Raw genomic sequence first — 22,859 nt, forward strand, 5'->3', positions numbered from 1 at the left:
TATTACTACTTTATATAAGTTTGTGGGCCTATTCATTTTAAACATTTACATATTTGTTTTGGCCTACAAATCATGGCATGTTAATTGTTATGTATCTAAAAATTTTAAAACTTATATTAAAAATTATACTACTCCTCCGTCTCATTTTATGTGAGGTAATTTGACTCGGTATAGAGTTTAAGAAAGAAAGGAAGACTTTTAAAACTTGTGGTCCAAAATGAATGATAGAAATTTGTGTCTGTAAATCATTTCATTAAGGGTAAAATAAACATTTTATAGTTAAATTGTTACTGAATATAGAAATGTGTCATTATTTTTGGGACTGACTAAAAAGGAAAGTAATTACATAAATTGGGATAGAGGGAGTAATAATTAACAATTTATTATATTTAAAAAAAAATACACTAAAATTTAATCTAAATTCCAAAATTTTGTTTTAATTTTTTTTTAAACAATTAAAATTCTTGAATATTTTTGTGCTGACATGTGGCAATTTTTACCTCTCCTATTATATATAGATAGATTATCTACTTACTTAGTTGTTTGTTGATGTAAATTATATTGAACACTATACAATTTCGAAAAGAAAGAGCTTTGCCGTCGAGAGAAAAAAAAGCAATTACTTCACTTTACTCCATAAAAAATCATTTTAAGTTCATTTTCTTTTCAAGTGACTTTTAAAAATAGGCTTTCTTTTCTTAGTTAATTTTTCAAAGTTAGTCAAAATATTTTGGTCAAGTTATAGGATAATCGTGTGTTAGCAAACCCTTCAAATGCCGTAAAACCCTTTTTGAAGTGTAAATGAGAACCTCAAACCTTTTTTCTCTATTTTTTAAAAACTTTTTATGTTAAAGTCCCTAAAATCAAGTTTTCTTAATTTCTGTTAAAAAATAAATGGCAACTCTTTTAAATCAATTTTTCTTAAAAAGTTAAATTGATTTTTGAAAATCAGTCTTATATTTCACTTTAACATTGAAAACACGGTAAATAGACATAAATAAGAAATGAAGGGACTGCAACGTGGGCTGCAAGTTTTAATTAGGCTTTTAATGCATTTGTTTGCCATGTTTAATTGAGCTTTATAAGATCTTTAATTATCCTTTAATCAATTTGCTAAAATGGACCAAAAAATGCAATAAAAAATTCAGAAAAATGTCAAAAAATGAAAAAAAAAGATAAGTGTAAATGGAGAGGCGCGCTCCACATCTCCTTTTCTATATTTAGCTTTATATATGAAAAAAAGTTATTTTTCTATTTTTTTAAATCAAGTTCATTATGTACAAGTGAGTGTATAAATACCTCACCATGAAATATACTTTTCGTGTATTAGAAAAATCACAATACACTTTCTTCCAATCTCTCATGAATCACTTCACTATTCTCTTTTATCATTTCTCTGATTAAGAACAAATATCATTGATCAAAATATTATTCAACTTAGTTACACACAAATCATGGTTAATGTGGAAATATAATAAACATTCCACTACTAATAACAATGTAATCACTACTGCAAGGCAATATATCAAAATATACAATCCATAGTCATCATTTTGAGAGTAGATATATAATGAATGACTTATTATTTATTCTAAGTTGCAAGATCAACATGTTAATCTAACATGTAGACCAAGTTCTCCAACTCAGTTTCTCTCATATTAATTATATTAGTAAAGCATTACCAAAGCGTAGGATATATATGTGCAAGCGTTAAGAATATAAATAGTTATTAGAGACAGATGTGGAGGCTATAATGTTACCATTATAACTCAAGTTGTACCATAATACATACAAATAAAATGAGCAGTGATCTGTTTGGACTAAAGTCACATTGTCAAAGCTAAATCTGACTCTGATATCGATCAGTTGCCCCTCCCCTCCCCCTTCTCTGTCTTTTTCTTGGTATAAGATTCATTTTAGCCTTTTTATTGTAGCTACAACCCTTTTATTTTCTTGTTTTGCTAATCTTGAAGTGCAGGGCATGTGCATGGGGACAGTAATTGAAGTTCACATGATTGTCAGTGGCTGTGAATTGAAGGCTTATTTTTGGGATAGCAAATTGCTGTAATGTTAGCCACAGGTTGTCTAAATGTACTGAAAAATCAAACTCAGAACATTGTAAAAATTCATTTAGTACGTTTAACAACTGGTGTTATAACTCCTGACATGTTTAAGATTATCAGATTAAAGAATATTTTGGTACACTGCATATCTTTAGTTTAAGATCACAAGATTTAAAATGGAGGGAGTATTTACTTCTCAAATGCTATGACAAACAGAAACATACAAATTCACCACGCAATCATATGGTATCAAAAGATATTCCAAGGTACCAATACATAACAAACTTAACAAAAATAATTTCTGCATGTATAAAAAACATTATATTATAAATCTTAATGTATCAACACAGGATAAATACGCGGCAATTTGTCTGATCTCCTTTTAAATAATATCCTAGGTAATAACGTAGTAGTAATTTAACATAATAAGACATGTAATTGACGAGGCTATTGATGTATATACCAGAATATTCCTTCAGTATATCCTTAAAATATACAAAAAAAAAATAATCTCAATCAAATTTTTTAAATTCCTTTTTTCTTAGTCCCAGTATGTAGTATATATAACAAACATGCTTGAAAAGATTTACTTACTCATACAAAATTCAGTATATTTCTGCAAATAAACTTAAGATTATAGCCATGAACTATGAAAATTATGACCCTTTTTTCCCTGACCAACTTGTTGTGGATCTTTATCTTCCAATTTGGGCTAAACTTTCAAGTTTTAAGTCCAAACCAGCTTTCATTTGGGCTGAAGATGGCCCATTGGTTCAGTTTTCGTCGATCACTTACGAGGAGTTAAATAGTTCAGCCCAATGTATTTCTTCAGAATTGTTACTTAGTTTAAGAAAAAATGATACTGTTCTTGTTTTATGTTCACCAGGACTTGAATTTGTTGAAGTGATTTTTGGTTGTCAAAGGGCTGGAGTTTTAGCTGTTCCTATTAGCCCTCCTCACCCGTCTTTTTCGAGTGGTAATTGGCATCATTTACTTAGAGTTGTGTCTCAAACAAGGCCTAAAGTTGCTATAGCACAACGCGAATACATCAAACATGTTGAGAAGTATGTTGCAAGATCGAGTAATAAGAAGTTGTCCGAGGCCTTGAAGAAGGTTCGATGGATTTCAACTGAGGATTTAAATGGCAAGAAAATGGAAATGCAAGTGGAAAATGTGAATTTTGGTTACAATGGTTGCAATGTTGATGATGTCTACTTGATTCAGTACACTTCTGGTACAACTGCTATTCCTAAGCCTGTTTTAGTGACTGCAGGCTCTGCAGCTCATAACGTTAGAGTCGCGAGGAAAGCTTATGATTTACACCCGAACACTGTTGTTGTTTCGTGGTTACCTCAGTACCATGACTGTGGACTTATGTTTTTGTTGTTGACGATTGTTTCAGGGGCAACGTGTGTGTTGACATCCCCGAATACATTTGTCAATCGTCCTAGGATTTGGCTTGAATTGATTTCAGAGTTCAAGGGAACTTGCACTCCTGTTCCTTCATTTGCTTTACCACTCGTGTTGAAACGTGGTCATGCTGAGGCAACTGTTAACAATCCTATTAGTATGTTGAGCTTGATGAATTTGATCATCGTTAACGAGCCAATATACAACGATTGTGTTGAAGAATTTGTTGAAGTTTTTAGGCCTTTTGGGCTAAATCCTTTGGCAATTTCTCCTTCATATGGCTTAGCTGAGAATGGCACATTTGTTTCAACATCATGGAGAAGTAGTAGTTTTGACAAATTTTCGACGTATAAAAAGCTCTTGCCAAGTGCTAGGCTTGATGAAGATCATGTAGACATTGAAATTCTAGTTGTGAATGAAGATACAAATGAGATTGTGGAAGATGGAATTGAAGGTGAAATATGGATTTCATCTCCTAGCAATGCTATTGGATATTTAGGACATCCATCTCTAACTCAACAAGTGTTCAACGCCACGCTTAAAAATAAGGCGGGAAAATGCTATGTTCGAACAGGGGATAGAGGAGTTGTCGAAGGAGAACTGAGATTTTTATACGTGACAGGACGATGTTCAGACGTTTTTAAACTCTCAAATGGACAAGAAATACATCCACATTATTTGGAGACATTAACTTATAATAGTTGTCCAAATTTCCTGCGAGGTGGTTGTGTTGCAGCATTCGAGATGTCTGAATCTGAATACGCATCTGTAGTTGTTGTTGCGGAAGTACAAAGCAAGGGTGAAATAGAGAGTGATATGTTTTTTAAGCAAATATGTGAAGGAATAAGGAAAACAATAATGAAAGAAGAAGGTGTTGGAATTGGACTTGTGGTACTTGTTAAATTTGGAAATGTACCAAAGACTACTTCTGGGAAAATACAAAGATGGCTAGCTAAGTATAAATTTGAGAAGTCACAAATGAATATTATAATGCAAATGAAGTTTGATAATAATGGTAATATTCAAAGCACAATGCAAAAAATTATGCAAATTGGAAAAAAAGAGGCTAAAAAGGGAAAGAAAGTGCTAGTTGTTGAAGAAGAAGAAGGGTTATTTTTTGCTCCAACAAATAGGACTTTGAAATCTTCTCTTTAATAAATTTAATCAGAGGGTTAGTTCAGAAACTCTCTGAACTTTTATCCATCGTTTGGTATGCGGAATAAGGTGAGATATTTCAGGATTAAGTTTGAGATTAGATTATATTGTCAATCAGACACACTATAAATCTAATTTCAAACTTAATCCTGGATATCCACTTTATTATCCCATTGTATTTGGAATTATTTTATGTCATCTCCCAAATGAGATAAATTAATCCCAAAAATAATTTAGTCTATGTACCAAACGTTCCCGAAAAATTAGCTTGTATGTATATATGATCCTTAAGTTTTTTAATATTACTTTGGATAATGTGTTTTATGTATTATGTAGTGACCTACATGTTTAATGTATTTTTGTTTTTTTATATCAAATAAGTGAAGATATGGATAGAAGCGCAATCAAACGTCAAAGCACATGAAAAAGAGACAAAAATGAGGATAATTAAAATTTGATAGGAATTGAATGGACTTTGAACTGTCATCTATTATTTACTACATCTTAATCAAGTTCAAATAATCTTTCAATGAATTATTAATTAACTTATTTATCAATTTTGTCCATTATATTTCAACCTATTCAGATTTAAGTTCAAAATAACCTTTGAATGATTATTAATCCGCTTATTTATCAATTTTGTCCATTATATTTCAACATGTCCAAATTCATTCAATTGATATATGAGTCGATTTTAATCTATTAAATTCTTAATATTAAAAGCTCACAAAAATATCTTAAGATTTTAGAGATATTTCTTGTATTACGTTTTAAGAAAATAAAGAATGAGAAAAATAGTTTTTTTTTGCGTTTCATTTTATATGATATCGTTTGATTTGACATGGTGTTTAAAAAAAGGAAGATTTTTAAAATTTGTGGTTTAAATTGATCCCTAAATGTTTGTGTGACTATAAATTATTTCATCAGGATAAAGAGAGAATTTTAAAGTTAAATTGTTTTTAATATAATTATAAGGTGACATTTTTTCTAAAATGAACTAAAAAGAAAAAGAATGTCACATAAAATGAGACAGAGGGAATAATACAACTATTTTCATAATCAAGCCTATGCTTGGACAAGCAATTTCATTTTATGATTTCAAGTTAGCGTTTGACCGATATGTGATTTAAGATCATGGTTTTATAACTAAAATTCTCCAGTAAGTATGATTTGGAATTTCAAATCATGATTCATATAAAACAATGTTTTTGTTAGGACATGCAATTTGAATTTCTTAATTTGTATATATATCTTTTCATAAACACAAAAAGCTTACAAGTTATGAAAACTATTTAAATTTCTCGAATTCTTATACAATCTTACCAAATGAATAAGTCATAGTTCATAAACAAGATATTGGAATATCTTAAGGCACTGCATTGATGAATCACATATCTCCGTGACCCTTTTATAAATAAATATTTGTAACTACAAACTTTCAAATACATATTATTTTATAAAGATCCATTAATCAATAATAATAGCAATAACTATTTTTCAATATAATTCTTTTACATGGCATAAACAGTCAATTCACGCTAAGCATGAGTCTTTCTTTTACGATTTTTCAAATGATACGTTTTTAAAAAAAATATATAAACTTATGAATCAACTTAAAATACAACTTGAAATTTCAAATCTTACTTTTTGATGAATTTTAAAGTTCAGATCATAATCACAAATCACATATCCAAATATTAATTTAAAATCATAATCTCAAACCATATGTCGGAAATTTGTATTACTTAATGTCCATGACACTCAACATTGATTATCACATAGAAAAGATTGGGATGATATGCCTCTAGGCTATAAGTATAAGCCTCAAATAGTGAGAAAAAGAAGCAGCAAACCATTCCTAAAATAGGAAACAAACATTTAAATGGTGACAGAAACTCCAAGAAGCATCATAATTAATTGAAATGGACAACACACAAAATAATAAATAAATTTAAATAGAAACAGCTTTTATATTCGACAAAAATAAGGATCAAAACTACTACTACTCTTTCAAATAATTCAAATTAGACGACTAAGATTCGTTGTTTCTTTTCATCCAACTGCTCTCTATTCATTATATATCCTTCCGTTCCGCTTTTACTTGTCATTTTTTATATTTCAAAAAGTAAATAAATCATGTTCATGAACTTTGCACATATCAAACTTGAAATAACTCACCAAATTTTTACTAGACAAGTCAAAATAGAAGATCTTGCAAGATCAAAATACCCCTCCAATTTAAACAAATCTAACTTTATTGATTACTTCAAGACTCAAAATAAGCTCAAACATGTAATCTAGAGTAACAAGTCTATAAGGGCTTCACATTTTTTCAAAATTTGAAGCATATTAATTAAGAAAATAATTTACGAAAAATACATTAGTGTTTTTCATATTAATTTTTTTTTTACAAAAGCAAAAAGTAAATGAGGAATAAAAGTTACCTCATGTTAGAGATAATAGATCAACAACAACGTATCAAACATTATAATTTTATAAATTGAATCAAACTTTACCCCTACCTTGAAAGCTAGAAAAGCGGGCTCATGAGTGGTCTAAATTTCAGTGTCAAGAGAAGTGTAAGAAATAGCTGAAAATTTTCAGATGAATAAAGGTTCCAAAGTACAACACTTGATAAAAATAAAAATCTAATTAAGAGGTTCCATATAGTTACAATAATGCTACATAGACCAAAAAAAAAAAAAACTAGCTACGTACGATTCCTAGTAAGATTACATAAGCAGAAACCAAATCCCAAGAAATTTCATTTCATTTTTTTCCCCCAAAACCTTAATTAAATAAAATTAATTAAGGTTGATCTTCTTGTATTATGTTTTTTTTAGCAGAAGAAGGATTCTTATTATTATGCATCCAAACCTTAAAAACCTGTCTCTTGACTCCAACTTGTGAGCAGAATCTTTGTACTTCAGTATCATCTTCTCTTGGAATTCTCCAACCTAATTTTTCAGCAAATTCCAACATTTTTTCCTTTTGTTCTTGACTAAATTTTGTCCTAAATCTTTTCTTAGCCAACATAAATGGTTGTTGTGGATGTACCGATGTTGCTTGTTGATGATGATATGTATTGAAATTAAGTTCTTCACTTGATGAGTCTGTTGCCCCACTTCCTCCCCCGCTACCTATTAAAGACATAATTAAGTTAATAAAAAATAAAATGTAGGTATATAGTTCTCTTTAATGATTTTAGCTTCTAGATGAGATTATCATACGATTCATCATGATATCAAGAGTCTTAGGTTCGAGTTGACATGTTTTGTTCATTAAAAAAGGTACTACAAGTTAGTAAAGGAACGTGTTGAAGACATAATTAAGTATACTCATCCATTTTAATTTTTTTCCTTGGAGAAATGTTTAAAGGCTATTTCCATAGATATTTTAATTGATTCAGTAAGAAAAGATGAGAACATTTTCACGCGGAAAAATTAGGAAGTTTTTCACTATTTCAGTGACGATGTGTTTCTTGCCGTGCATTTTCCTAGTGAGCTAGTTAGGTGAGAATGGAGTGAAAAAATTAATTCTATAACACAATTTTCCCACGAATTCATGGTGGAAAAACTTTTATTTCTAGGAATGTATGTTTATATCTTTTCATATGAGTATTTCAGTAAGCTTTTAAATCTAACATTCTCATGATTCTTAGTGATGCTACTTTTAGAAATGCTAAGTAAGGTTTAAAATCACAATATTCAAATTAGATATTCACCTTTTTATGCTTCTAAATTTAGTGTCATGTGAAACAAAGACACATAAAATGAAATAATTAGTACAAGTAAATCGAATGTTAAAATCCGAACTCCGAAGGCTATTTTGATAGGCTGAGGTGGCATGGCAATCCAAATTGAGCAAATGAAATAAAATGAGATTTGATCTAAAACTTTTAGACGAGATAATCACATTACCTCCAAAGGCCATTTTGACAGGCTGAGGTGGCATAGTAGTCCAAATTGATCTTCCTCCTCCGTGTTGATGGTGATGGTGGTGGTGGTGATTCAACGATGGTATCGGAGAAGGCAGTGATTGTGGTAGCTGTAATGGATGCACAACCATAATCCCGGCATTATTATTAGGCTGTTCTTTTCTATGAAAATTCCGATGACAATTACAAGCAGCACATTTCAAAGCTTCAAGTGTACCTTCTCCACCACTAGGCATAAACTCACCACATCCATCAGTAACATTTCCACCAATATTAGCAGCATGATTTTTCAGACACTCACGGTACCTTGCTCTTGCTGTAGTAGTTCCCTTGTTAAATTTATTAGATCCAGCGGTGGAATTAGTGTGTGGTGCAGCGCCATCACCTGGCGCTGCACCACCACCTCCACCTCCACCGCCGGTGGGTGAGAGAAGATCTATATTTTGATCAAGTGAATGATAACCTGACATTCTCATCTCCTTTTCCTCACCACCAGCTAATTCCATTATTATTACTTAATTAATAACCCTAATTAAGATTTGAGAAACCCTAACCCTATCTTTTACACATGAACTTGAATAATGTTATGTGGGGTGATAAAGAGAGAAAGAGAAAAAGGGTGAAATTGAAGAAATGAAGTGAGGATGGGGCCCTAGAAGAAGAACAACCTTAGAAAGAAGCAAAACCACAACGTTAGATTAAGAAAGAGTGGAATTTTTAAGGAAAAAAAAGTGGTGTGTTGGGGAGGAAGAAACATGGAATGTAAGAAACAAGAGACAACATGGTTGCTTGAAACGGAGCTAAAGAAGAAAGAGAGAGAGAGAGAGAGAGTTAGTGCGGAACAGCAAAGAGATTATGGAGTGTTAAGAAACAATAGGACTGAGCATAAGAAAACAACCGACAATGTCATGTTCAGTCCTCTCCCACGCCCTGCCAACATTGGCCCCATTCCCACCACCCGACTTATTCATTATTGCCCTACCACCACCCCTTACCCCCCTTTATCTCCATGGGGGGTGAGGGGTGAGGGGTAGAATGAACAACTTTATTTTCATAATTAATCCTTTTTGTTTTAAAATATATAATTACTCTTGTATTCCTTTCAAACTAGTTTGAAAAAAATGAGATTTGAGCCTCAATCGATCTCGACCCAACATTCGGGATCCGAACCTGAGATCTAATCTTACTTGAGATCCGGCTTTGATTAGGACTTTGAGACTCGACCCCTTGATTCGAGATCTCAGACTCAAGACTTGATTTTGAATTGAGTTTCAAAATTTGGGATTTTGAGTCCTAATTATGACCCGAGATTTGATCTTTACATGAAATATGACCTGACCAGGAGTCTAGACTCAACCTCGATCCGCCCTTGACTCGAGATTTGAGACTCGACCATGATTTGAGATTCGAGACTCAGGATTCAACCTTCGACTCTGACTTGAGACTCAATACCCGATCGTAATTCGGGACATGAAATTCTACCCTTGACTTTGTCGTGAGTCTTGAATCCTAAACCGATCTCGACCTGAGATCCAACCTTAACCAGCAACCCAACTTTCAACTATAACTCAAGACTTGAGCTCCAAACCATATGAAAGTTAAAGTAAATATTAAAAATATAGTACTAGACTTGGGCCAAATTTTGAATACCACTTCAAATGAATGTTGGATTTGGCTAAAATTAGCTTAATATAAAATTATCTCGTATTCCACCGATAAATTAAAATTATGGACAAATTACACAAGTCATCACTTCTTAGGTCATATTTGTCATCCCTAGTCTAGTCTACTAAAGATTCACTATATCTTATAACACTTGATTTAATTTTACACATACTCACTTGTGATTGGTAATTCAAATTGGTAGGTAGAAAATTTTAGTCTAGGTGTAAAACGGTTTGTATAGTAAGTTATTTGGTTGTAATTTGTAAGTTGTAATGTTTTGGGGAGTTGGTGAATCTTTTAGTTTACCGTGTTACATACACATAGAGTCGAAAATGACGCAAAAATAGTGCGATTCTGCAATCTGATTTGACTCTGCTCAGCTTTTATTATATATTCACGTTCTTCTACCGAATGAATTGATGCAAATTATGAGTGTAATTGTATTTTATTCTATGTCACCTTCTACCTGCAAAACCCTGCAAACTCCATGCTTTCTCCCAAGCAACCCTTTCTCTCGTTTCAATTTATTTGTCACAATTCAAGTTTCAACGAGAAAGATTTGCTCGAATGGTAAACGTTCCTCGTTTTTAAATGGCATAATATATAAATCTATATCGTTTCATATTTATGCATTTCAATTTTGGGTGTACACAAGTAGACACTTAAATTTACATAAAGTTGAACAAGTAGACATATGAGTTCTATGTGGTATAATACATGTAGGATACCACATATGATGCAAATTACTGTGTAAGATTTCATGTAAGACGTGTGTGTCTATTTGTTTAATTTTAAACAAAAATATGTATTTGCCTTTTAAATCTAAGATTATGAGTTCGACTAATCAAGAAAGCAAAAAGATGAGAGCTAGCTATGAGTCTTAGTTTTGGACATAGAATTTTTATGTTTTACCAAAGAATAAAATAGACATATTTGTCCTTTGATCATTCATGAGATTCCTTCCCAATGCCTTGTGAATAGAGTCTGTTGCATATGGTTTGTCTAGTGCGATTTACATTTCATGTGTAGTTTGAAGACTATTATACAACAAAAGTACTAGCTATAAGTCATAATAATTGAGGAATCTTGATTAACTATCTAAATTTTCACCTTATTTATGGAGATTTGATTCACCCACCTTGTAATTTCCTCTTTTATTTTTCCTTTTACTACCTCAATCTTTTCTCAAAAATTCCATAATAAATAATAACTCAAAATATTTAATAGACTTATGTTAAGATTGGGATAAAAGTAATTGTTGTTAAACGCTATAATCACTTCAATTATGATTAAAAACTTATATTTTAATACATGAAATTAAGAGTGAAATAATTTTAAAAATCAATTAATTTTCTTAAATGACATATAAAAAAAAAATATGTTAGTACAAAACTACATCTGGGTGAGGTCTCTTCCTATGTCTAATTTCTGTTATTTGCTTTGGTACTTGCTTTATCTTTTTACAGATTAATCAACATTCAAGGCATTTGCGTTACCAGTAATATTGCAGGGGCTCGACAATTGAGACAACATAATTGCGTCACCTTAATTTATTGTCACTTTAAAAAAAAATAAAAAAAAATGACTAGGTATTCATATTATTTATCTCATTTAAAATTAATTGCTAAATACAATGCATATACATCTTTTCCTTGCAATGATTGAATGTTTTTATCCCATTATTAAGATTTAATATACATCATTTATTTTAAAATTGAATAAGTAAAGATACATTTATCTTACATGATAATTTATTTATATTATATCATGTAGAACACGTGTATTTACTTGTTTAAGTATAAATTTAAATTTCTATTTGTAGATATTCAAAGTTGAGAAACATAACCAAATTAAAGAATATATTTATCTATTATGTATTTAATGTATCAATTCGTTGTATATTAGTAGTTCTCATGTTTTTCTTTTTGTGCCCTTATTTTTAAGAAATATGACTGAACAGAAATTATATTAAATTATTATTTTTTATATTTGAAAATTCATAATATCAACCAATAATTATTTGTTCAAGTTTATATTAATTATTTACTATGTAATTAATATATTGATTGCTTCCGTAAAAACTTAATATTAAAGGCAAAATGAAATAATATTATTTAGTTTCATTTTAACTTTGTAAAATGACAATCATTTTGGGATACATATTTTTAATAATTTTGACTTTTAATATGGGAAAAAGGAAGTAATTGATAATTATATTTCACCGTCAAATTAAAACACAAATTAAAATAGAGGAAAATAAATAAATTAATAAATAAGCTTGGAAGCGAACAATGGTGAATCTTCTTTGGATCATGTTCAATAATATAACAAATAAATCGCCAAAAATAAACAATATAATAAGCAAGTGAAACTCAAAGGTGTACATGTACCAAGATATATTGTTTTATTAAAAGAAGTGATTATTTTGAATATTTCCAGTTGAATTAATTTAATTTTGTATACAGACATAAATATATTAGCATTCTTGCAAGTCGATAACAAGTGGTAATTATTTATAACAAATGTGGTTAGTCTAATTTAATTTAAATTAGTGCATAGGTCAGACTTTATAAGACGAGTTCAATCTTTTTAAAGGTTTTTGAAGGTTACTTTATTTTAAATTTTAACTCACGTCTATATAAAATGATAACATATTCTCTTAAAAAGATATCTCGAATATTTAATAAATATTGTCTTTCATAAAAAGCTCACATCTCACACATCAAATATTGTCTTTTTTTTCAAGAATGTGACATATTATTTCTTTTTTTCAAATCATCCCACATAATAAATATTAAAATCATCAAATCGTGAAGGAGATTCAAAAAGAAGAACAAGGAAAGAATATGATTGTACTCACTCATATTCATCATATTTTATTTGTGATTGTGGTTAATTTCCATTCACTTTTAAAATTATTGGAAACAAATGGTAAATATTAAATTGGGTCTATGAAAGTTTGTTTCACTCTTTCTATATTATTATATTAAAATATAAAAAAATTGAATAATATTTGTAATTTTGTTTAGATAAGCTAGCCAGAAGCAGATGCTATAAATGTTGAAACATGAAGATAATGGACCATAGGAGGAATCAGAAGGCTACTTGTGGTCATTATCAATTTATATGATAACTTGGGAAATGCATCCATTAAAAGTTTTTGTATGTTTTTGATGAAATATCAAAGCAACGGTAAAATTATTATTTTTTATAAAAAAATTTATATGCTATAATAATAATTTTTTATTAAAAGTTTTATGATAGTCGAAGGTGATGGTGGTTATTTACTGTGTTGTAGTTTTCGTGCCATTAATGATGATTATGGTAATTCCGGGTAATAGCTAGTCGTGATGATAACTGACAATAATAATTTACAATGGTTATTAATAGTTGAAGCTAGAGGTGATAACTAATAATTATGATGAACGATTGTTAGGGATCGTTTGGTTAGAAACAAGTTATCCCATGATAAGTTATCCTGAGGTTAGCTATCCTGGGATAACTTATCCCACCATGTATATGGGATAAGTTATTCCAAGCATGGCAACCAAACAACATAATTTTTTTTATCCCATCACTATTATTTTTAATCCCTCACACCAAACGAGCCCTTATAATTAATGATGGTTGTGAATGATGACAGTCATTGACAATATAAAATAGAAGCAACTGATTTGTGATGACTATTTGTAATAATGGATGATTGATAATGATAATTGTGAATGGTGACTAATGATAGTAATAACTAACTTTGATGATTAGCGGCGATGATAACTGTAACTAAAGATATCAGTCGCATGTGATTGTAATTGCTAATGGTGGATGACGATAATATCATCCGTTAACGATAAAAGTAGATTCATATATTTTAATTATTCAATCTATTTAAAATCGTTAAGTGGTTATAAAATTAATATATATAACGAATACACACTTATAATTAAGATTTGAATCACTAAAATTTATAACATAAAACAAACAAAAAGTTAACGAGGGAGAATTGTCTTATCATGATTAGGTAGATTTAGAATATAAAAGTACATATTAGTCAACTATAATTAAATAGAAAAAGTTGATGTGCAAATAATATATGCATTTATTAATTTAAGGTAAGCACCGACTAATAAACATACAATTTGAGTCTTGCAAACATGTAATAAAAAAACACACATGCAATTATACTATTCTTGCTTCTTATGGCATAAATAAATATTCTATTAACATCCTTAATTGGGGATGCTTTTCTTAATCTGTGACAAAATTATGTTCACTTATTATTATCATGAGATCCAATTTTAATATTTTTCATACTTCTTTTACCTACTTTCTAATAATAACAGGACCACATATGGGCACACATGTTACTTCAACAAATATGACAATTTTATTTATTTTTTCTATTTTTGTGAAAGGTCAAAATTATGACATCTAATTTAATTGAGAGCAACATTATATCAATTTTTTTCTTTACTTTGAATTGTTTTATTTGTGTCAGAGTCTATTAAAAATAACTTCTCTATGCTTATAAAGTTGGAATAAGATTTACATACACAGCATCCTTCTCATATTTTACTTGTGAAATTAGAAGTTGTTTGATAGCAGATAAGAAATAAGCAATTTTTGTATTACTTTTTGTATTAGTATTCATATAACTTAGACGATATTGACGTTTGGTAGGTGTAGAGGAAATACGTTATTCATATATAAGATTAATAAGACGTTTGATTGACAATTTAAAAATTCGCATAACTATTGCATGTGAAAGTTACGAAAAAATTTGTATTATTTTATGCAGGATATAAAAGATAGAACAACTAATAGGAGTACATAAACAACCAAACTTTATATAACTAATACATGCATAAAATAATATCTCTCATAAATAATCACACTATTACTAGTAGCTTAAAATCAAATACTCACCTTTTATTAGTTTTGGACTAAATTTCATTATTAATTTGTTGCACACAATTTATTTTTATACCGTAATATACATATTTTATGCATTTTTTAACCAAATTTGCTTTCCGAATTACAAGTAATATATAATAATAGTTTTTCGTATACAAATCAATGGCATTTTTCTTTGTTTACTTTCTCTTTTTTAAAATTCATATTAATTATGTTCTTGTAATGACTTTTCACGGAACATTTTCCTTATAAAATGATAATACAAACGTACGAGTATTTCAAATAGTTTTTAGAATTTATCTGTATAAATCAAATTTTTTTAAAGTCACATATTTTTTTATTTTTTTTTACAACCGAGAAATCCGTCTGTGACCCGCCCTTTGGACCAATCACAGCCTTCTAAACTCGGTGGATAATGGGCCCGCCCCTCTACCCTTCTCCACTTAAATACCGGGCTTCGCTTTGCATGGTGTGGGGCTTGAACCTGCGACCTAAGTCACATATTTCTCCAAAACTCTATTGTCAAACACGTGGTAAAACTTTATCAAAAAATAAACTGTCAAAAATATTTGAAAATAAATAGCCAAAAAAAAAAAACTCGTTTAACTATAGAAATTTAATGCTTGGTCATCAAGCATTTTATTGCTTAGATTCTTGCACACAAAGTATAATTAATTACCAGACACAAAAAATCAACTGTAACTGATAATTAACCGCCATAACTAGTATATTAGGGTTTCTATAAATACCTTTTAAGTATAATTAATTACATATGAAATTTAACAACAAAAAACAGAGGAGATTAGCAATGGCGATTGCCATGGAAACAGAGCAAGAAGAAGAAGAAGAGATGATAGAGCTTGGGAATTTATCAAATCATATAGTTGAATCAATTTTCACTAAAATTCCCTTAAAATCTCTCATCCAATTGAAGACTGTTTCGAAAACATGGCGAAATTCGATTACCAATATCCGCCATTGTTACCCTCACACAACTTCAACTGGTTTCGTCCTCTTCCTAAAACACAAAACTTATCAAGAATCAGTTTTTATGAAGTTACACGATCAAACCCAGAAAAATTTCCCCAAATTTTGTACTTTCCATTCATCTTCCACTCATAAATTCCCTTATTTGATCGATTCTTGTAATGGGGTTCTTCTTTACGCTTCAGAAAACAACAACAACAATGGGTTCTGGACATACTCTGTTTCATCCCCTGTTCTTGACCAGTTAATTTCTCTACCAATTTCTCATCATATTTCAAGACCCACTTGTTCAAGTCTTGTTTTTGAATCGAATTTGTTTCAAGTTATCTCTTTCTTCTGGGAAGAAGTTGATTTCGATACCCATATGATGAATTGTATGATCTTCGAATCGAATTCATGGAAGTGGCGGGAAACCCAAATTCAAATTTTGAATTCCCAGCTCCTTCAATCAGATGGATTTATTCGAGGGCAATGCTTTAATTCGAGTGTTTTTTCTCGCGAGAAAAGAAAATTGTACTGGATATGGAGTTTATGTTTGTTAGTATACGACATAGATTTCGAAGTATTTACACTTTTTTCACTGCCGAAAAACAATTCCATAAGATCAAGAAAAGATGTTTACTACTCTCAGTTTTTATACGAATCATCGGAAGGCGGAGTAATACAATTTTGTGATCCAGTTAACAGTGGAGTTTTCATATGGAGTTTCAGAGGAAGTGAATTCAAGTTTGATCATTTTGTAAGATTGGTGAGTATAAATGATGATGAAGATTTGAGGTTTAAAACAGGGTATTCAGTGAAGCCATGTGCATTCAATAAGGATTTGCAGGTATTATATCTACATGTTTTGCCACATACAATTGTTGCTTATAGTTTTGAGACTCAAGAATTGGTACAAATTTGGTCATACGAAGAAGACGAAGAGGAAGAGGAGGTGTGTTGGGTGTTCAAGATTTTTCCTTTTTTATTTTCGTCTGTTGATTTGTTTGCCTGTAAGAAAGGTATCGGCCTTTCATAGATTCTCGAACCTTTGACAGACAGTTTCATATATGCATTCTTTCTCTCCTCCCCTTGAAAAAAAGTTGAGGGGAATTTGATTTTAGTTAGTTACCTAACAATGTATTATAAGAGAAAATAGCATTTTTTTTGCCCTTCGATATTCAATGGCAATAATATTTTCCTACATGTATAGGTGTTTCTTGTAAACTTATGGATTGTATGTGTTTTTTTGTGTGTGTGAGAGAGAAAGGAATTTATTTTTAGCACAATATGATGTATGCATGTCTAGCAAAATTAAATTTATGATTAATCCTATGATATAAAAATATGTATACAGTTTTTTAAAGCGAAATATGATGCATACCTGTTTGAATTGATTTAGTTTTAAGTGTTTTTAAACCAAAACAACCTTTAAGCATTTTTGGTGGGTTTGATTCATTAAAATAAATTGCTAAATTTTCCTTCTTTATACAACACCACGTTCATGTATTTCTGTTTTGCTAGATATTTATTAATCAAATTTAAGGTGAACAGCATATCAAAGGGGATGTAGCTCAGATGGTAGAGCGCTCGCTTAGCATGCGAGAGGTACGGGGATCGATACCCCGCATCTCCATTTTTATGTTCCTACTTTTATATTTTATATTTTATATTAGATGTGGATTCCCATAGCTCGAACTCGTAATCTCTGATAGTAAGTTTAAGGAATCACCGGATGAAATCCTCTTGATAGTAACTTTAAGGAAATTATATTTTATATTAGATGTGGATTCCCATAGCTCGAACTCGTAATCTCTGATAGTAATTTAAGGAATCACGGATGAAATCTCTGATAGTAACTTAAGGAATCACGGATGAACTCGTGTATAGTAACTTAAAAATCTCTGATAGTAACTTAAGGCGTAATAATCACAGATGAAATCTCTGATAGTAACTTAAGGAATCACGAATGAACTCGTGTACGGTGTGAGATTTGATTAAGGACCTCTACATGTTGTGATACTGAACAGTGTGACAATCTCATCTAAAAGTTTAAATTGAATTCTGCAAGTTATCCACAACTTGCAAGAATTGTATCTAAAAAAGAACAAATGAATTGAGAATTGTGATCCGTTGAATTCAGACTATAAAGCGTGTAATTTTGGTTTTATTTTATCAAACATGTTACACTAACATGGAAGTGAAGTAGATATATTACGCGTTTGATAAACATTACACAGTAAGACAGAAGTTAAGTGGATACAGATGAACAATAGTATAGTCATACATTTTGCTTACTTCAAAAACTTAGACATGAATTCACAATTTATGCTTTTGCATTTGCAATATAGCAGAGAATTTGTGATGTTATTCAGCATGGCCGCGAAATTTGTTCTCACTGTAACTTCAGGTTCTTCAGAAGCCTGTTCAACAAAATATAGACATGTAAAGAACTGATATAAGATGAGGAGATCGATAAGCATTATTTATTTGTTTGAGTAACTAATACATTTTCTTTCATCGAGGAACAAGAAACAATTGTTAAACAATCGTGGATTCGTGGTGGTAGGGGATGAAGGTGCAGGATTTCCGCGTATTATCTAAAACAAGTAGGACTAGATTCATTATTCAGAAGCTTAAAGAGATAAATAGACAGACATTTCTAATATTATCCTCTTGCAGAAAGTTGAAACTTTAAGCATTGATTCTTTAGAATATAAGTGTCAACAAGGAGTGTGACTAGTCTTTGGCGTAAAGTTACTAAAAATGGATAGATGGTATAATAAACATAAACAGTACCAAGAATAGGAAAATGACATGAACATATGGGAATCGATACAAAACGTATCATTGACTTGTATATGGATTAATTAATAAAGATTAGTTTTGATTTGTGATACCTATGTTCATTGGCATAACCTGATCTGCTATTGGTTTCAGCCGCGGCTTTGTAATTTGGTAAAGGTACTTGACCATTTTCTATTTGCATGATATCCTTCACAAGCACTCCATAATGCCTCTTCACTTCTGCTGCTGATTTTCCACCTACACACCTTGCAATGTTATGCCAACGATCAGGTGTGTCTCTGTCATATAAAGCCAAAGCCTCTTCGAACTTCTTGTTTTGCCTTGAAGTCCACGAGGCCATTGAAGAATTACAAGTTAAACGAGAAGTAGCTCTGGGGAGAAGTGCAGAGCTACTTCACCTAAAGCCGAGTGCTAGCTCAAGTGAATTGTATGGGGAACATAATGCTAAGTTAGCTCCTTATAAGTTGGAGAAGAAGGCGTTGAGTTGTAGCAAGTTGGCGAATATTTTTCTTTTAGGAGAGGTACAATACATGATTCTTCAAGTAATGCTAATGGGAATAGGTGGAGGGAGAATAAGAAAATAGTATTTTTGTGACCAGACTTTTTGTTGAAAAGTATTATCATCAGCAAGTGGATATATCAGATAGGAAATTCACCCTGCTGGAAGAGATTAGATCCCCTAATTCCAATTTTATGGCTTGTTGTCGATCTGTGTTTAAAACAGTAGCACTGTTTACCAAAAACTTTGCAGAAACACGAAGTTACCAAAGTTTCCAATGAACCTGTGATGAAACAGAAGAACAACAATTAATTCACAAAAAAACTAAAATCTGTAAAACATACAAGAATCTGGAAAAATAGAACGGAAAAAGATCAAACCCACTGAATGCACAGTGTCCCCTTAAGGAAATTATTCCCCTCTAGTATCCGAGATTTGATTTGGAATATGTCCTCCCAAGATAGAATGATCTCAATCACCAGTATATTGATACACAAAACGTTGGTGTCAGCGAGCCACTCAACGGCAGTAAAGTACACGAAGAAACTTTGTGCAGAAGAAGAAGAAATCAGAAAAATTCGTTAGGAAAAAGTCTGAAGAATCAGTGGTATTTATAGCCAAGAAGAACTGGTTACGAAAGGTTGCAACCTTTCAGAATCCACACGACCATTCTTGAAAGTTTGCAACCTTTCAAACGGTCATGGTTGTTCCTGAAAGTTGCAACCTTTCAGGACAGTCAACGGCGGAAAATTCAAATAAAACGGGAAAGTTTAAATAAAACGGGTCGCGCGGATCCGAGTCGGGTCGGAACGTTTCAGTTAATTAACTAATTAATTGAAATGTTTTGGCCATTTAATTTATTTTAATTAATTAACTAAATAATTAAAACAAACTTTGTCCAAAAATAATCTCTCGATCAATTTCCAAAGCCGAAGCCGAATGAGCGACGACGGCGCGAGGGGTCCCTCTTTGCAACCCTTTTAACAATTAATAGAAGTGTTTCTCTATTTAAACTCTTCTATTTTTTTCTTTTCATCACCGATGAGGGAGAAATGCCTTTTTAATAAAGCATAAGAGGACTTTTCAAGTTCCTCTCTTTTCATCTTCCCTGTATTTCCCATTAACTCTTGCTATATACCTAACATGGCTAATATAGACGCGCCAACGCTATAGTATTTTAGGCCAAAAAACAATTATCAAGATATGTGCAATCTTATTGACAATCTGTGCATTGATCTCAGCATTGCTGATCTGTATGTTTTGATGATAACGAATTATGAACAAAGTGAAAAGACCAAGTACTTAATATTATTCATTAGCTCAATTTTGATTGTTCTTTTAAGTTTTATCGACTTACATTTGGATGGTTATAACTATTAGGTTGCCTATAGCTGTATCGAAACAATTCTCTACAAATGGAGTCACCCTGTGCTTACTTCTATTACCACGTCTTTCAGAATTTCCCCTGCTTTTGTTTTTTAAGATAAAGTGTAGGTACCATGAGGTTTATCATGGTGTAAAACATATATAGGTACCCTCTTCACTAGCTAACTTATATGTTTTTTTATCTACTTATTTTCTCTTGTACTCCTATACTATAATTGCAGTGTTGTTATTTGTTGTAACTAATGAAATCAACTAGCATGAAAGTGACTTCTCTTTGACTCTAAAGCTCTTTTCGAAACTAGTATCAACCATCTATTTGTCTAGACTCCAGATGGACGAGTTATAGTTTATTCAGCATGAAGAGTTGTCCTAGACTTGGTCGATAGAGTTACCTGGTACCTATTGCTGATGGGAGGTGATAGGTATCCCGTGGAACTAGTTGAGCAAAAGTTAACTTGAACACCACGGTCATTAAAAAAGGAGTTCTAGTTAGGAAAGCCTCTGAAAGTTACCATAAGAGGGAAACCTTTTAGACCACTTGCTTTGACACCTTTTTTCATTTCAGATACTACCTGACCACTTGGATGAGGTGGAGCCTGGAGGGACACCATTTGTCGAAAATCTCGCAGTTTATATTCTAGTAAAAGAACTACAATAGGAATCTATGCTGTTATACAACAAAGTATCTGATGTTTAAGAATCCTGCCTTTTATTTAGAATACCTTCTACATGGGTGTATCCAGGGGAAGAGCCACATAGCTTCCCATCTGCGAAAAATTACACTGTATATCTAAGGTTAAAGTTATCTGGTAGGAAGTATGTTTAATAGTCAAGATGAAACAAATATGACACGTCTCTCTCGTCAAAGAGAAAATCATAGGAGCTGAGTGTTGAACGTATGCTAGTAAAAGCTTGAGAAATACACTAAGGATGGAATATTTGTATATGCCACAAATTAAAAGAGAATTTAGACAAGTATATGTTGTTGAAAAGGTCTATAGTAGTTGAATCAACAGAGAAATTTTTGCCACAAATGTAATAATCAGATGATTTCCTTCTTTTTATCTCTTTTCTTTTGATGATAATGAAATGTTCCAAATGATAAAAAGATAAGAGTACCTTATCTTAGCTAAATTGCAAGATCAGTGGTCACTTTTCTATTCTGGATATGTTTGTTGTTTATTCTTGAGTCAAATGTGGGCGATCGCGTGTGATCTTGCTGAGAATTAGAACATTTTTGTCTTTCGAATGAGAGTGTTTATAACAGTAATATAATATGCTGTATACTTTTGATCAGAATGGAATTCTCTTGCATATCTTGTAAAAGGCAAATTTCGAAGAGGAAATTGAGATATGCAGAATCAAGATGTCTTGCTTGAGGAATGTTTAATAGCTTTTGTATTTGTATATTGGATTCTGGGATTCAGTGGTCAGAAATAAAAGACTACTTTCTAAGAGATATCCTCCATTGTATAATTGTTGAAATTCTTACTCTATTTTATCACCTTATCTTGGTTTGTGATATTCATATTGCATTTTGCTTAGATTGGTGGTCATGGTTGTTTGATTCATGTATTAGTTATGCAATGATTATAATGTAATACGGTGAATAAATTTGTAAGAATTATTATACGGTGAATGATATTGGAGAAAACGACCAAAATGGTCCTTGATATACGAGGGTTGGAGATTTTTGGTCTTTTATATATATCATCTTATTGAAATAGTCCTTGATTTATAGAAAAAGATGACTATTTTGGTCCTTAACCTAAAACTAACCATAGAAGTGGAAATTTCTATTAAACTTAACAGATGACTATTTTGGTCTTCCTTCTTTCACCACCATTAGAGGTGATGCTCCATTTTCAGTTCATCCACTTATCATATTCTTGTAATATATACTAGATATAGGACCCCGTGCCAGCACGGGGCCCAATATATATATATTTTTTATTTTAATTTATGTTATATTATGAAATTTGAAAAGTTATTAAATTTTTTATATGATTTTAAAAATATTTTAAATTGTTAGCTATTGTGATTTGTAGTACTTTTTTTT

General features: G+C 31.1%; 3 protein-coding genes and 1 non-coding gene across 5 annotated transcripts; 2 read left to right on the forward strand and 2 right to left on the reverse strand.

Moving 5' to 3' along the window:
• The first annotated feature begins 2,705 nt into the window (after nt 1–2,705).
• On the forward strand, nt 2,706–4,628 carry LOC107059675 (long-chain-fatty-acid--AMP ligase FadD26-like). Its single transcript, XM_015306451.1, has one exon. The coding sequence runs from the start codon at nt 2,706–2,708 to the stop codon at nt 4,626–4,628; it is 1,923 nt and encodes a 640-aa protein (XP_015161937.1).
• A 2,580-nt stretch (nt 4,629–7,208) lies between these two features.
• LOC102594726 (zinc-finger homeodomain protein 2) lies at nt 7,209–9,502 on the reverse strand. The gene is made up of 2 exons (XM_006341890.2): nt 8,549–9,502; nt 7,209–7,768 (listed from the first exon to the last, which is right to left on the reverse strand). Exons 1-2 carry the CDS (start codon nt 9,069–9,071, stop codon nt 7,437–7,439), a joined length of 855 nt encoding a protein of 284 aa, XP_006341952.1. The 5' UTR covers nt 9,072–9,502; the 3' UTR covers nt 7,209–7,436.
• An 8,168-nt stretch (nt 9,503–17,670) lies between these two features.
• TRNAA-AGC (transfer RNA alanine (anticodon AGC)) lies at nt 17,671–17,743 on the forward strand. Its single transcript has one exon. It is a non-coding gene; the product is annotated as a tRNA-Ala (tRNA).
• A 502-nt stretch (nt 17,744–18,245) lies between these two features.
• On the reverse strand, nt 18,246–22,241 carry LOC102595063 (protein RADIALIS-like 6). Of its 2 annotated transcripts, none has more exons than XM_006341891.2 (3): nt 21,920–22,241; nt 19,008–19,697; nt 18,246–18,530 (listed from the first exon to the last, which is right to left on the reverse strand). In XM_006341891.2, exons 2-3 carry the CDS (start codon nt 19,253–19,255, stop codon nt 18,503–18,505), a joined length of 276 nt encoding a protein of 91 aa, XP_006341953.1. In that variant the 5' UTR covers nt 19,256–19,697; nt 21,920–22,241; the 3' UTR covers nt 18,246–18,502. The 2 variants fall into 2 exon arrangements, with proteins under 2 accessions (XP_006341953.1, XP_015161886.1); XM_015306400.1 differs by lacking the exon at nt 21,920–22,241 and adding an exon at nt 19,799–19,827.
• Between the last annotated feature and the right edge of the window lie 618 nt (nt 22,242–22,859).

The sequence above is a fragment of the Solanum tuberosum genome, unplaced genomic scaffold (assembly GCF_000226075.1).
Source record: "Solanum tuberosum cultivar DM 1-3 516 R44 unplaced genomic scaffold, SolTub_3.0 scf00032, whole genome shotgun sequence".
Lineage (NCBI taxonomy): Eukaryota > Viridiplantae > Streptophyta > Magnoliopsida > Solanales > Solanaceae > Solanum > Solanum tuberosum.